The sequence below is a fragment of the Mastigoproctus giganteus genome, chromosome 1 (assembly GCF_048544385.1).
Source record: "Mastigoproctus giganteus isolate SK-2022 chromosome 1, ASM4854438v1, whole genome shotgun sequence".
In the NCBI taxonomy this organism is placed as follows: Eukaryota; Metazoa; Arthropoda; class Arachnida; order Uropygi; family Thelyphonidae; genus Mastigoproctus; species Mastigoproctus giganteus.
The window spans coordinates 100,281,176-100,293,467 of NC_143575.1; the positions used below are offsets into that span (position 1 = coordinate 100,281,176).

At 37.6% G+C, this 12,292-nt stretch overlaps 1 protein-coding gene across 2 annotated transcripts in view; it reads right to left on the reverse strand.

The window, feature by feature from the left end:
• Positions 1-12,292, reverse strand: part of Polr1B (RNA polymerase I subunit Rpl135) — a 332,313-nt gene that overhangs the window by 5,678 nt on the left and 314,343 nt on the right. For both annotated transcript variants that reach the window (XM_090381414.1, XM_090381406.1), the window contains one exon: positions 8,451-8,615. In XM_090381414.1, the coding sequence (XP_090237540.1) occupies positions 8,451-8,615 (165 nt within the window). The remainder of the gene's footprint in view (positions 1-8,450; positions 8,616-12,292) is intronic.

Below are 12,292 nucleotides of genomic sequence, written 5' to 3' on the forward strand. Positions count from 1 at the left end.
TTAGCTCATATAGGCTGTGGCAGTTGACAGTCATCATGAGTACCCATGCTCACTGTGAGACACGAGAACTGCACCAACAATGGACCACTGATCGGATGAATCCCATTTTCAACTCTATCATGCTGATGGGCACATCACATTTGGAGAAATGCAACATGAAGCCATGGCACCTGGATGCAGTGGTGTTATGGTTAGAGAACTGTTTTCATGGCATACACCAATCCTCTGATCACCGATAATCAACAGCTCGGTAGGACTGTCACTGACCAAGTATGCCCCTTCATGATGACAGTATATCCAGACAACTCTGGCATCTATCAACAAGACAACATGCCATGACTTTTGTGAGAACCATCAGTTGTTCCAAATGTCATAAATTAAGAGATGTTTAGGCTCCACGATGCACAAATTTAGATATATGTTTAATTGCTATATCTGAAATTTGACATTAAGGATATTTAATCATGAATTTCAATAGAATCATTCAATGGCCAATGCTTCACCTAAGGGGAGGTGGAGTGTACACATTGGTTGAGCTCTGCCCTGGAGTAATTAGTATGACTTCTTTAGTGTTAAACAACATATTCAATATAATCTGTTTGATTCAGTGGAACCATACTTTACCACTGAATCAAACAGATTATATTGTCGGTGTTTGGAATGCTGTAACTGAGAAAATGTTTGCAACTATTTCATTCAAATGAGACAAAGTGATGATAATAAGGGAAGCCAGCCAGGACCAAGAAATATTCATTTTTTTTGTTACAACAATGTTTTTTTTTTTAAATATTATTCATTGTATCTGTATTACCACTACCATCCTAGTAGTTTCTTGAACCCTTAAGGATTCCTCAATGACATTTGCAAATACCCTTACACCAAAGATTCCTTCTACCTACTAGGGCATGCCATGCTAATAAAAATATCTACCCAAAAGTTTTGATTTATTCTTTAAGGTTTTGGGCATACAGTCCCTTCTATCACACTTAAAAATACATTATGATTTAATTTGTCACTATATTTATCCCAACTCTCAATTTGTGCACAGTTAATATCATTAGCTCCTACATAAATAATATTCTCTGAGCATCATTACTGTGAGATAGATACTCAAACATAAATACAAATTAAACACTTGACTCTGTTTTGAAATTTTAAATGGTTTATTGAGTACCAAAATTAAAAATACTTAAAACTTTTTTCTTGATGCAGTAATGTTCAATAGGTTCAGGGGCGGCTTGTCCATAGGCACTGTGTCACCCTCAGCTATTTAAATCTAGATATACAGTGAATGGAGTTATATGAAATTTTGTGAAGAACAATGCAACACAATGAATATTTTTATCAACAGGACCCACATATAGTATGCACATCCTCTATTTCCAGTAATCATTTCAATAATAAACAAATAAAAACAAAATCATTTCCAACTTTTAAGTTTAATTAACCGTAGGCCTCACTGTATATGCCAGGCAGTGACACATTTTGCATTCCAGTGAATATCTGGTAGTTGGTTGCCATGGCAACTTGCTAATATACATTTTTTATGAGAAATGAATCAAAGTCACTGTAAAGCATGCAGTGCAGATTTCATCGTTGACCATGATGGATGTGTAGCCACGATGGTGTCTTTTTGTTATTTGCCCGAATTCCCATTAAGTAACTAAATAATATCAGTGTTAAGTCAATACTCAACAATGTGATTACAGCTTAAAGTTATATTATGAGGTGACGTGTAAGTAAAACATTATTTCTACGGCACACAACTTTGTGGGCGCCTCCACAGCCAGGTGGAAAGGAGCAGCAGTGCATAGCACATGCTTCTTGATTAGACCAGGGTTCGAGCCCGTCATCACCAAATACAGAGGATGCGGAAAGGTCAGGGAATGACCACCGCATATCCCGAAGCAATATGGCCTTAGTTGCTAATGCTCCTAAAAAAACCAAATAACAAACAAACAACTTTGTGAAATTTGATTCGATCATGGCCTCCATGCTTCTCCCTGAAGTATATTGTGTGGCAGCAAATAAACTTCAGCAACTTAGTTTTTCACAATTCTCAGTGGGGGAATAAGTAATAATAAGAAATATATTCGCGGTTTTAAAACTGCAAAGGAAAAGTTGGCTTTGTGGTTGTGAAGTTAAAAATGCATTGTTTTGTTTTTCCATGTTTACTGTTTGGAGGTGACTTAACATGGATAAAAAGTGGCTTTACAAACATAAACAGAATGAAAGAAAAAACTCTAAAACACAAGAGTTCGAAGAAACATATTGATAATGTGATTTCACTCTCGCTTTTAGGAAGCGTAAATATTAAAGAACAGCTTAGTGGGGCCTACAGACTTTCGATCTGCAAACATAACAGAAAAGTTACCAAGAATCGTGAGGTATTATCTAAAATAATAAACTGCATTAAATTTTGTGGGCAGTTTGAAATTTCTTTACATGGACATGATGAAAAAGATGATTCTAAAAATCCAGGAGTATTCAGAGGATTAATAAATTTCACCTGTACATTGGATTCCAATTTAAAGAACCATTCAGAAAGTAATGCAGCATTTAAAGGCATTTCAAAAACTATTCAGAATGATATTCTTGACTGTTTGCTGCAAATATGCCGGGATGAAATGAAAAGAGACATTAAAGAAGCTTCAATCATGGCTGATGAAACAACATATACAAATGGTAACTGTTCTGAGATATGAACTGAATGGAGACATTTTTGAACGTTTTTGGGGTTCTTTCACTCCGGAAAACCAAACGGCAGACAGAATGTCGAAGTGCATTCTAGATCAATTAGACATAATCCTCGAAGGAAATACTCAAAAACTTGTTGCTCAGACATTTGATGGCGCAAGTGTGACGAAAGGCAAGAAAGGGGGCGTTCAGGCTAAAATAAAAGAAGTGTACAAAAATGCACACCAACTGAATCTCATGACGAGAAATGCAGAATTAGCACCCGAGATTCAAGAATATTCTTTTCGAACCTCAAGTCGATACCAATGTTTTTCTCGAGATCAACACAGCGTCTCTCTGTTCTCAGAAAGCATATTGACAGCCATGTTGCCCAACCTACAAGATGGAACTTCAATATATGCACTGTGAACAGTGTTTATGAAAATTTTGAATCCTTAAAAAAGTGCATGGAGGAACTACAAGCGAGAGCAAATGCAACTGGAATTTTGCACATCTTGAGTAATGAAAAATTCAAGTTCTGGTTAGAACTTTTTCATCAGATAATGCCTCACGCGGAAGTTATTTATAATCAAATGCAATCTTGAGAAATTGAGGCAGTTAAAATTCATGAATATATAGGAAAATTTAAGAATGCCATTCTAAAAATCAGGAATTCAATGTACTGTGAAAATCCTTCAAAAATACTCATGATTGAAGCAAAGAAAGTATGCAACTATATAAGTGCCGACCGGACTAGCTGGATGGGTAAAGTGTTTGCCTGGCAACCCAAAGGTCGCGGGTTTGAATCCTGCCTCGGGCTTGGATCAAAGTACTGCAAAAACCTTGGGAGGTGCATTATGGCCACAGAAGCTGATGCGCCAACAACTAACAAACAAACAAAAAAAAATTATATAAGTGTTGACATAGGTGAGAGATATTCTTTTACAAAGCAATTAATTGCTGCTAAATTGTTTAACAAGGAGAACTTTGTTATTTTTCATATGAAAATGCCCATGGAACAGGTACGGGAGACTACCGAGACATTTTCCATGATTGAAAGAGAAAAACCTTTCACGGAATTAAAGTTTTCTATAGTAGACTATTAGTTTCTATTAGGGTTGAATTTGAAAGTGTCTGCAATTCTGAACAGACATGATAGGAGGGAGTATATAATGAGAGCCTTGTCGATCAATTCGGCCCTGTAAAGATTGTGCAAGGCTCAAGGGGTATAATTTTTTTCAGCCTGGACTGTACTTGTTAACGGGAGAGACTGCTTCTACAGGGATGGGATACACTTAAATAGAAAGGGTGCAAGAATATTTGCTGATGCTATTGAGGCAGTGTTAGGTGGGTTGGAAAACTGCTAGCTGGGGGGGGGGATACAAAGACTAATAGACTAACAGTAGCCACTGGCAGAGGTGAAAGTGATTCTTGCACTGCTTCTATTGGAATGAGCCGCAGCCTGGAAAAAAAAGATGCAGGATATTTCAGAGACTGCTGGGAGTCATTGCGGTACAAGTAAACACATCGGTTGTGTTAGGGTAGCTAAGAATAGAAACAGGTGCATGTATACTTGCGTTTACACCAATGCTAGGAGTTTGGCAAATAAATTTGATGAATTTGAGGTATTGCTCAAAGCATCAAAGGCGGATTGTTGGGATATCAGAGACGTGGTGTCACACAGATATAAGGAATGCAGAACTGGAATTTGGGGAGTACAACGTCTACAGAAAGGATAGACAGGATAGGAAGGGAGGAGGGGTTATGCTATTAGTAAAGAAACACAAAATCCAAGGAAGTGAAGCCAGTCGATATCGCTGGACAGTGCAGTGTCGAGTCAGTTTGGTGTGACATAAGCATTGGGAGATCAAAATTGAGAGTAGGAGTGTGCTATAGGCCTAATGACTCTGATGAGTATAATAAGAAACTGTATAGGGAAATGTACATTTGTGGATTTATTGGATGATTGTTTTCTACATCAGTATGTTCGGGAGGCAACTAGAGGGAGTAATACTCTTGATTTGATTATCAGTAGTGATTCTTCATGCATTAAGAATCAACAGATAAAGGAACCACTAGTTGGCAGTGATCATAGTGTGCTGAAGTGGGATTTACTCAAAGAGGTAACTACCATCAGGGGTAAATGGAAGGATAATTGCTTTCGTAAAGGCAACTACGATGGTCTGAGACAGTATTTAAATTCTATACAGTGGGACCAACTGAAGATGTTACCAACAGCAAATTCAAAATGGGAAGCATTCAAAGAACTTATCTTGAAAGCTACTATCTTAGAAAGGCTTTTGATACTGTTGCACATATTGGAGCAGTGTGGCATTAGGGGAAAATTGCTGGTATGGATAAAGGGGTGGTTGAGGGGGAGAAGACAGAGAGTGGTAATCAATGGACACTGCTCATCGTGGAGTCCCTCAGGGTTCAGTGTTGGGTCCATTATTGTTTTCTGTATTTATAAATGATACTGATGATGGTATATCAAGCTTAATGTCCAAGTTTGCAGACAATACAAAGGTTGGCAGGGTTGTCAAGGACACTACTGATACTATGCTGCTGCAACAGGATCTGGAAAGGTTGAGCAGATGGGCTGAGAGGTGGTAAATGAAGTTTAACATTGACAAATGTAAAGTACTACATATGGGAAACAGCAACCCCAGAGCAACGTATCAACTCTGTGGTACTACACTGACAGTGGTAGAGAATGAAAAGGACCTGGGGGTAGTTGTGCAGGCAGATATGAAGTTCTCTGAGCAGTGCAGATGGGCTGCAAGAGTAGCCCGTGGTGTCTTGTCAATGATATACAGGAATTTTTCTAACAGGGATAAGGAGGTGATTATTCCCTTGTATAAGGCAATGGTCAGGCCACACCTTGAGTACTGTATACAGGTCTGGAGGCCTCATTTCAAGAAGGATGTAGAGCTGCTGGAACGAGTACAGAGAAGGGCAACAAGATTGGTGAATAGAACATTCACCAATACTTGGCTGGCATCCATTTTTCCACTGACAGTGGCATCATTGCTGCAGTGGATGCATTCCTGGAGGTCCAAGAGAAAACTTTCTTTGCAGCATTAGTGGCAAAAGTGTATTGACTCCAAAGGGCACTACGTTGAAAAGTAACATGTTACCAGACTCCTTATACTCAGGCCATGAACATTTCAAGCACCCCCTTCTATCTAAATTTATAATAACTTAAGTTAACAAAAGTTAAAGACTAATGACGTAGCTGTCCAGCTTTGAACAATGTTGCTAATCTTGTATTAAAAAAAGTAAGGAAAAAATAACTCTACAGACTATAAACTGGAGGGGGGAAAAAGGAACCAGTGTGCATGAGGAAGTCTTATCAAAATTATGATCAAAATAATCAAACTGAACTGAAGGAAAGAAATAATACAACTTAACAATAAACTAAAAACATTTTGAATAAATAAACAAGGTTATACCTTCCTAACAATTCTAAGAGACAAGCACAGTGAGGCAATTTGGACATATGTCAGCACCAGTAAAGTGTGCAGGATGCTGCACAGCATGGGTTACTTTGGTCATGCAGCTCCACAAGCTATTAATTTTTCCAATTAATTCAGATGTTATGTTAAATCCTACATGTCACCCAGCTTAGTGTAAGACTATCTGTTTTTGGACCATACGCCAAGGAAGGTTATGCTTTGGAGTGACAAGTTACAGTACATGGTCTACCAGTCTGACAGTAGTGTGCCTAGGAAATAAACTCCATAGATTCACTGGAATAAAAAAAAAAAAAGAAGGAACCAGTTTGCAAGAGGAAGTCTTACTAAAATTATGATTAGAATAATTAAATAATTGAACTTCCAATCCCATCCACTCCAGGTGCCTTTATCCGTTTAGCAAATGTGGTGGATGCCTGGAGAAAGCCACCTACCAGTATGTACTGCCCAACAACGAAACTTGGGCGTGTGTTTCATGGTTTTTCTTGACACCATTCTAAATTGTTCTGGAATAAATCATGAATGCTGAGGTCCACCTAGAAGTCTCGGAAAATAATGTGTTACCTGCATTATAGCAGCATGTCAGGGAAGACCAATACTTGTATCAGCAGGAGAATGCCCCATGTCATACTGCTTGCATTGTGATGGACCAGCTTGAGGACATGAGCATGAATCCTACTGAGAGCCTCTAGGATCAATCAGATCATTGAGTGCATGCAAGGAGTGAGGGCTCATCAATGGGCACCTCTCTGAATTCTCCCATTCAACCAACCCTTTAAAAAATCCATGTGACTGCAGTATTACTGCATTCCTGTCTTGTCCTACATTACTTCAGTAACCAGCAACTCCATTATTTTCTCTGGAACAGAATCAAGTTAACAGGTCTGTAATTACATTGATACATTTACACATCTCCAGAATCCAAGAATGATCTCATAATTATGGCTAAAGGTTTGTTAATCTTCTCTGCTGTCCCTTAATATAACTGGATAGATCCATCCAATGCAAGTGCCTTTATTCATTTAGCTTCAACAATTTCGCTTTCACTTTCCTCTTAGTTATCACAAAATCACTTAGCTCTCTGTTAGAATTTGATAAACATCCTATATCCCCAACTCTAAAAAATTCCTCACAAGAATGTAGATGCGAAATACCTATTCAGTTTGTCAGCAATGTGAGCAGAATCAACATTTAAACCATCCATATCTAGTGGACCTATATGATTCATTCCCTTCCTTCTAGTGTTTACATAAGTAAAGAAATTTTTGCTGCTTTTCTTTGCCAGAGACTTCTCATAATTTGCCTTAGCTTGCCTAACTTCCTTTATGGTTTGATTTTAGACTAGTTTATATCTACTATAGGCTTTGTACATCCTGATAATTTATATGCATCCCATGCATTTTTATTCTCTGCCATGACTCTCATCAGTTCATATAGAATCCATATTAATGGTAAGGCAGTGTATATATCATGTATTATTTCTTTCAAACCTTGGATCTGTAATATTAGTGCAATATTATTTAAAGGAAAACAGTTAAGTATTTCTAATACTCAGTAAGCCATTCAAAACTGAAAAACAAATGTGAAATTCTCTAATTTTTATTTAGATTTGCATATTCTCCTTACTTTTCTTGAGAGCTGATGACAACTTCAATTTTAGCACCTGGCAGACATACTCTTATTCTAGTCTGCTTACTCTTATTTAAAAAAAAAATGTTGTGCAGATTCACTGACAATAAGATCCCTCAAAAAAAAAAAATGAGTTCTTTTGAACCTGAGAAATATTGACTTGACCATTCTGTGTTGAAGCCTAAACTGAAAATGGGGGGGGGGGGGATAATTTAACAAGTCACTAGATCCCCAAGTGTCTGAAAAACCCCCATTTTATTTCTCTCTCTCTCGAGCATTTACTCATTTCTTTGATGAATTAAATTTCCTTAGTAATGCACCAAGTTTTCACAATAGGAACATAAAAAAGAATCATCAGTTGAATTACAATTACCTATAAGAGTGGCCATGGAATACATGCCACAGGTTTCACAAGCAGTGAAGTCATTGTTCATAGGGAAATTGCATGTAGCAATTCCTTTCAGAGTCTTACAAAAATATGGTGTTGCAGCATTTGGATCTTTATTAACAGTTATTGAAAGCAAAAAATTATAAACACACCACAATATATAAGGTACATTACTAATTTCAGTCACAAAAATATCAAAATAAATATATTCAACAGAGCACTGATGAGTTACCTTTAAAGTGTCCTACTTCAACTATTTTTTATGAAAAAAAATGAAAACATACCTGTGATTTGTCAGAACAATTAAAAAGCCTGTCATGAAGAAGAAATGAAGTTCCATGAGCCAAAAGAGAATCCCGTTCCATTTCTCCAAAACGTATTCCACCACCCCTCTTCCTTCCTTTAATAGGCTGATGAGTAAGAGCATCTATGGCTCCAGTAGTTCTAACCTGAAAGTTAAAGTTAAATATGTGAAATGGACAGTGCTTGCCCTCTCATCTATTTTTTTTCAAAAAGGAACTCCTATTATCCTTTTCAGAACTGTGACACAGAATTTTTAAAAAAGAAAATCAAATAAATGAACTAAAATGTGTTATCAACACTCTGTTGTACTCTTACTTGTATTTCTCTATTTGATGTGAATTACTGGTTTCATCATATCCGAGTAAAATAACTTTCTTAAATGTAAGCATTGAATAAGCTAAGAGAAATGATTTAACATGATTATATTAATTTATCTTGGCATAAGAAGGTAATTTTCTATCATCATAATTCCCTTGCAATGCATATAATACACATTTTTACCATCATAATGAAGGGCAGTGAAGTTAATGTTTTGAATTTTCACCACTGTGAATTTAGATGGCAACAATATTAAGTTACAGAAGAAACAGAGTGGATGAATTTATGAATTTAAGTAATTATTATTATTATTAATAGCCATATGGTGCAAGGAAGCCTGAGGCTTATGCTGCACCAGGAAAAAAAACAAAATTCCTGAGTTACCCTGAGAGAGAGAGAGAGAGAGAGAGAGAGAGAGAGAGAGAGAGAGAGAGAGAGAGAGAGAGTCAAAATGATATCCAGCTCAGGACCCTGGGTGTGCGAAGCCCATACTCTCCAGATGTGAGCCGCCGGGGTTAATATTTAACAGTTAATGAGAGTGTGGTATTTATGTATTTAGTTCTGGTTTTCATTATTATTAATGTGATTGATATAATCAGAAGAGATAGTGACAAGAATTTAGTTTTCTTTACATCAAATTACAGTATCTGATGAGTTATTTTCTAGTTTGATTCTGTTATATTTGTGTTTTGTTTAAAGATTACATCAACAATTCTGAACAGTGGAACAAAATGGGCAGTCCAACTCTTAAAGAACATTATCTGCAGCTATTGTTTTTAACAAAAATATGGATAAATTTTTATTAATGATATACAAGCAATTGAACAGAAGTCAGAAACAAGAAATTTAATGGACTGGTGGCCCATATAATAAACTTAGCATGTACAGAAAAGTACATTTTGCTGTTAAGAGATAATACAAACATTTAAATTCAAAGTATTCCCAATTTTCTAGTACTGAAGGAAGGAATTTAACTTTGCAGCTAAAACTTCGTATTGGTAATAAAAAAAAAAAAAAAAAGAAAAATATTATTAGCATTAGTAGAGGCATTTGATGCAAGAAAGCAAGCTTATGCAGCATCAGCCAAAAAAAAATAAATAAATAAAATAAAGTAAAATAAATAAATAAAAAATAACCACTTCCACTTCACCCCTCTGTTCGTTCGAAATACCTGTCCAGCTGAGCCTTAAACTTATTTAGGCTATCAACTTCCACGACAAGGGATGGAAGTCTGTTCCACCAACCAACCACCCGCTGGCTAAAGGCAAATTTCCGCACATCTATCCTACATCTGTCTTTCCTCAATTTGAATTTATGCCCTCTCAGGTGATTATTCTGAGCAAGAGGAAGAATCCCATCAGCATTGAGCATGCTCAAACCATTCAAGGCTTTGTACACCTCTATCAGATCACCCCGCTGGTGCCTAGTCTCCAGACACTGTAATTCGCAAAACTTAAGCCTTTCTTCGTAAGAGCACCCCTTTGTTCCATTCACTAATCTTGTTGCCCTTCTCTTTACTCGTTCCAGCAGCTCTACATCCTTCTTGAAATGAGGCCTCCAGGCCTGTATACAGTACTCTAGGTGTGGCCTGACCATTGCCTTATACAAGGGAATAATCACCTCCTTATCCCTGGTAGAAAAATTCCTATATATCATTGACAATACACTATGAGCTACTCTTGCAGCCTGTCTGCACTGTTCAGAGAACTTCATATCTGCCTGCACAACCACCCCCAGGTCCCTTTCATTCTCTACCACTGTCAGTGTAGTACCAGAGAGTTGATACGTTGCTCTGGGGTTGCTGTTTCCCATATGTAGTACTTTACATTTGTCAATGTTAAACTTCATTTGCCACCTCTCAGCCCATCTGCTCAACCTTTCCAGATCCTGTTGCAGCAGCATAGTGTCATTAGTGTCCTTGACAACCCTGCCAACCTTCGTATCATCCGCAAACTTGGACATTAAGCTTGATATACCATCATCAATATCATTTATAAATACAGAAAACAATAAAGGACCCAATACTGAACACTGAGGGACTCCACTAATAACATTAGTCCACGATGAGCAGTGTCCATTGATTACCACTCTCTGTCTTCTCCCCCTCAACCACCCCTTTATCCATAGCAGCAATTTGCCTCCAATGCCACACTGCTCCAATTTGTGCAGCAGTCTTCCATGTGCAACAGTATCAAAAGCCTTTCTAAGATCCAAGTATATAATATCAAAGTTATTCCCTGCATCCAGTTCTTTTGTGACTGCATCATAGTATACAATCAAATTGGTCAGGCAAGACTTCCCCTTAACAAAACCATGCTGTGTCCGAGCTATAACTGAAGTCTTGTCTAGATGATCCTGCAGTGCTTCTTTAACCAGTGCCTCCATTAATTTTCCGGGAACAGAAGTTAAACTCACAGGTCTATAATTACTTGTGTCAGCCTTTGATCCTGCTTGTGAATTGGGGTCACATTTGCACATCTCCAGTCCATGGGTACTTCCCCTGAGTCCAAGGAAGCTCTCATAATTATGGCTAAGGCTTTGCTTACTTCCTTTGCTGCCTCCTTTAATATAACTGGATAGATCCCATCCACCCCAGGTGCCTTTCTTGTGTTTATCTTCAACAATTTCTCCTCCACTTTACTCTCAGTTATTACAAGATTCTGTAGCTTACTGCTAGAGTTGAATACACCTCCGGCATTCCCTTCGCTGAATAACTCCTCATGCGTGAATGTCGATGCAAAATATTCATTTAGTTTGTTAGCTACCTGAACAGGGTCATCAACAGTTGACCCATCGATATCAAGTGGACCGATCTGATTCATCCCTTTCCTTCTAGAGTTTACATAAGTAAAGAACTCTTTGCTGTTTTTCTTCGCATCCCTTGCCAAGGATCTCTCGTAATCTGCCTTCACCTGTCTAACCTCCTTTGTAACTTGGTTACAGATCAACTTGTATCTATCATAGGCTTCTGTGTCACGTGTTAATTTGTATGTACCCCATGCATTTTTCTTCTCTGCCATATGCCTCATTAGTTCATCTGACATCCATTTAGGCCTAAACCTTGAACAATATTTCTTAGTTGGTATGTAAAGCCTAGTAGCTTCCAAGATAAGTTCTTTGAATGCTTCCCATTTTGAATTTGCTTTTGGTAACATCATCAGTTGATCCCCCTGTATAGAATTTAAATACAGTCTCAGTCCATCGTAGTCGCCTTTAAGAAAGCAATACCCCTTCCCTTTACCCCTAATGGTAGTTACCTCTTTGAGTAACTCCCACTTCAGAACACTGTGATCACTGCCACCTAGTGGTTCATTTATCTGCAGATTCTTAATGCAGGAAGAATCACTACTGATAATCAAATGAAGAGTATTATTCCCTCTAGTTGCCTCCCGAACATGCTGATGTAGAAAACAATCATCCAATAAATGCACAAAAGCCTTGCTAGTGTGTGAGTGACCAGCCCCCAAATTCCAGTCAATATTTGGGAAATTAAAATTCCCCATTA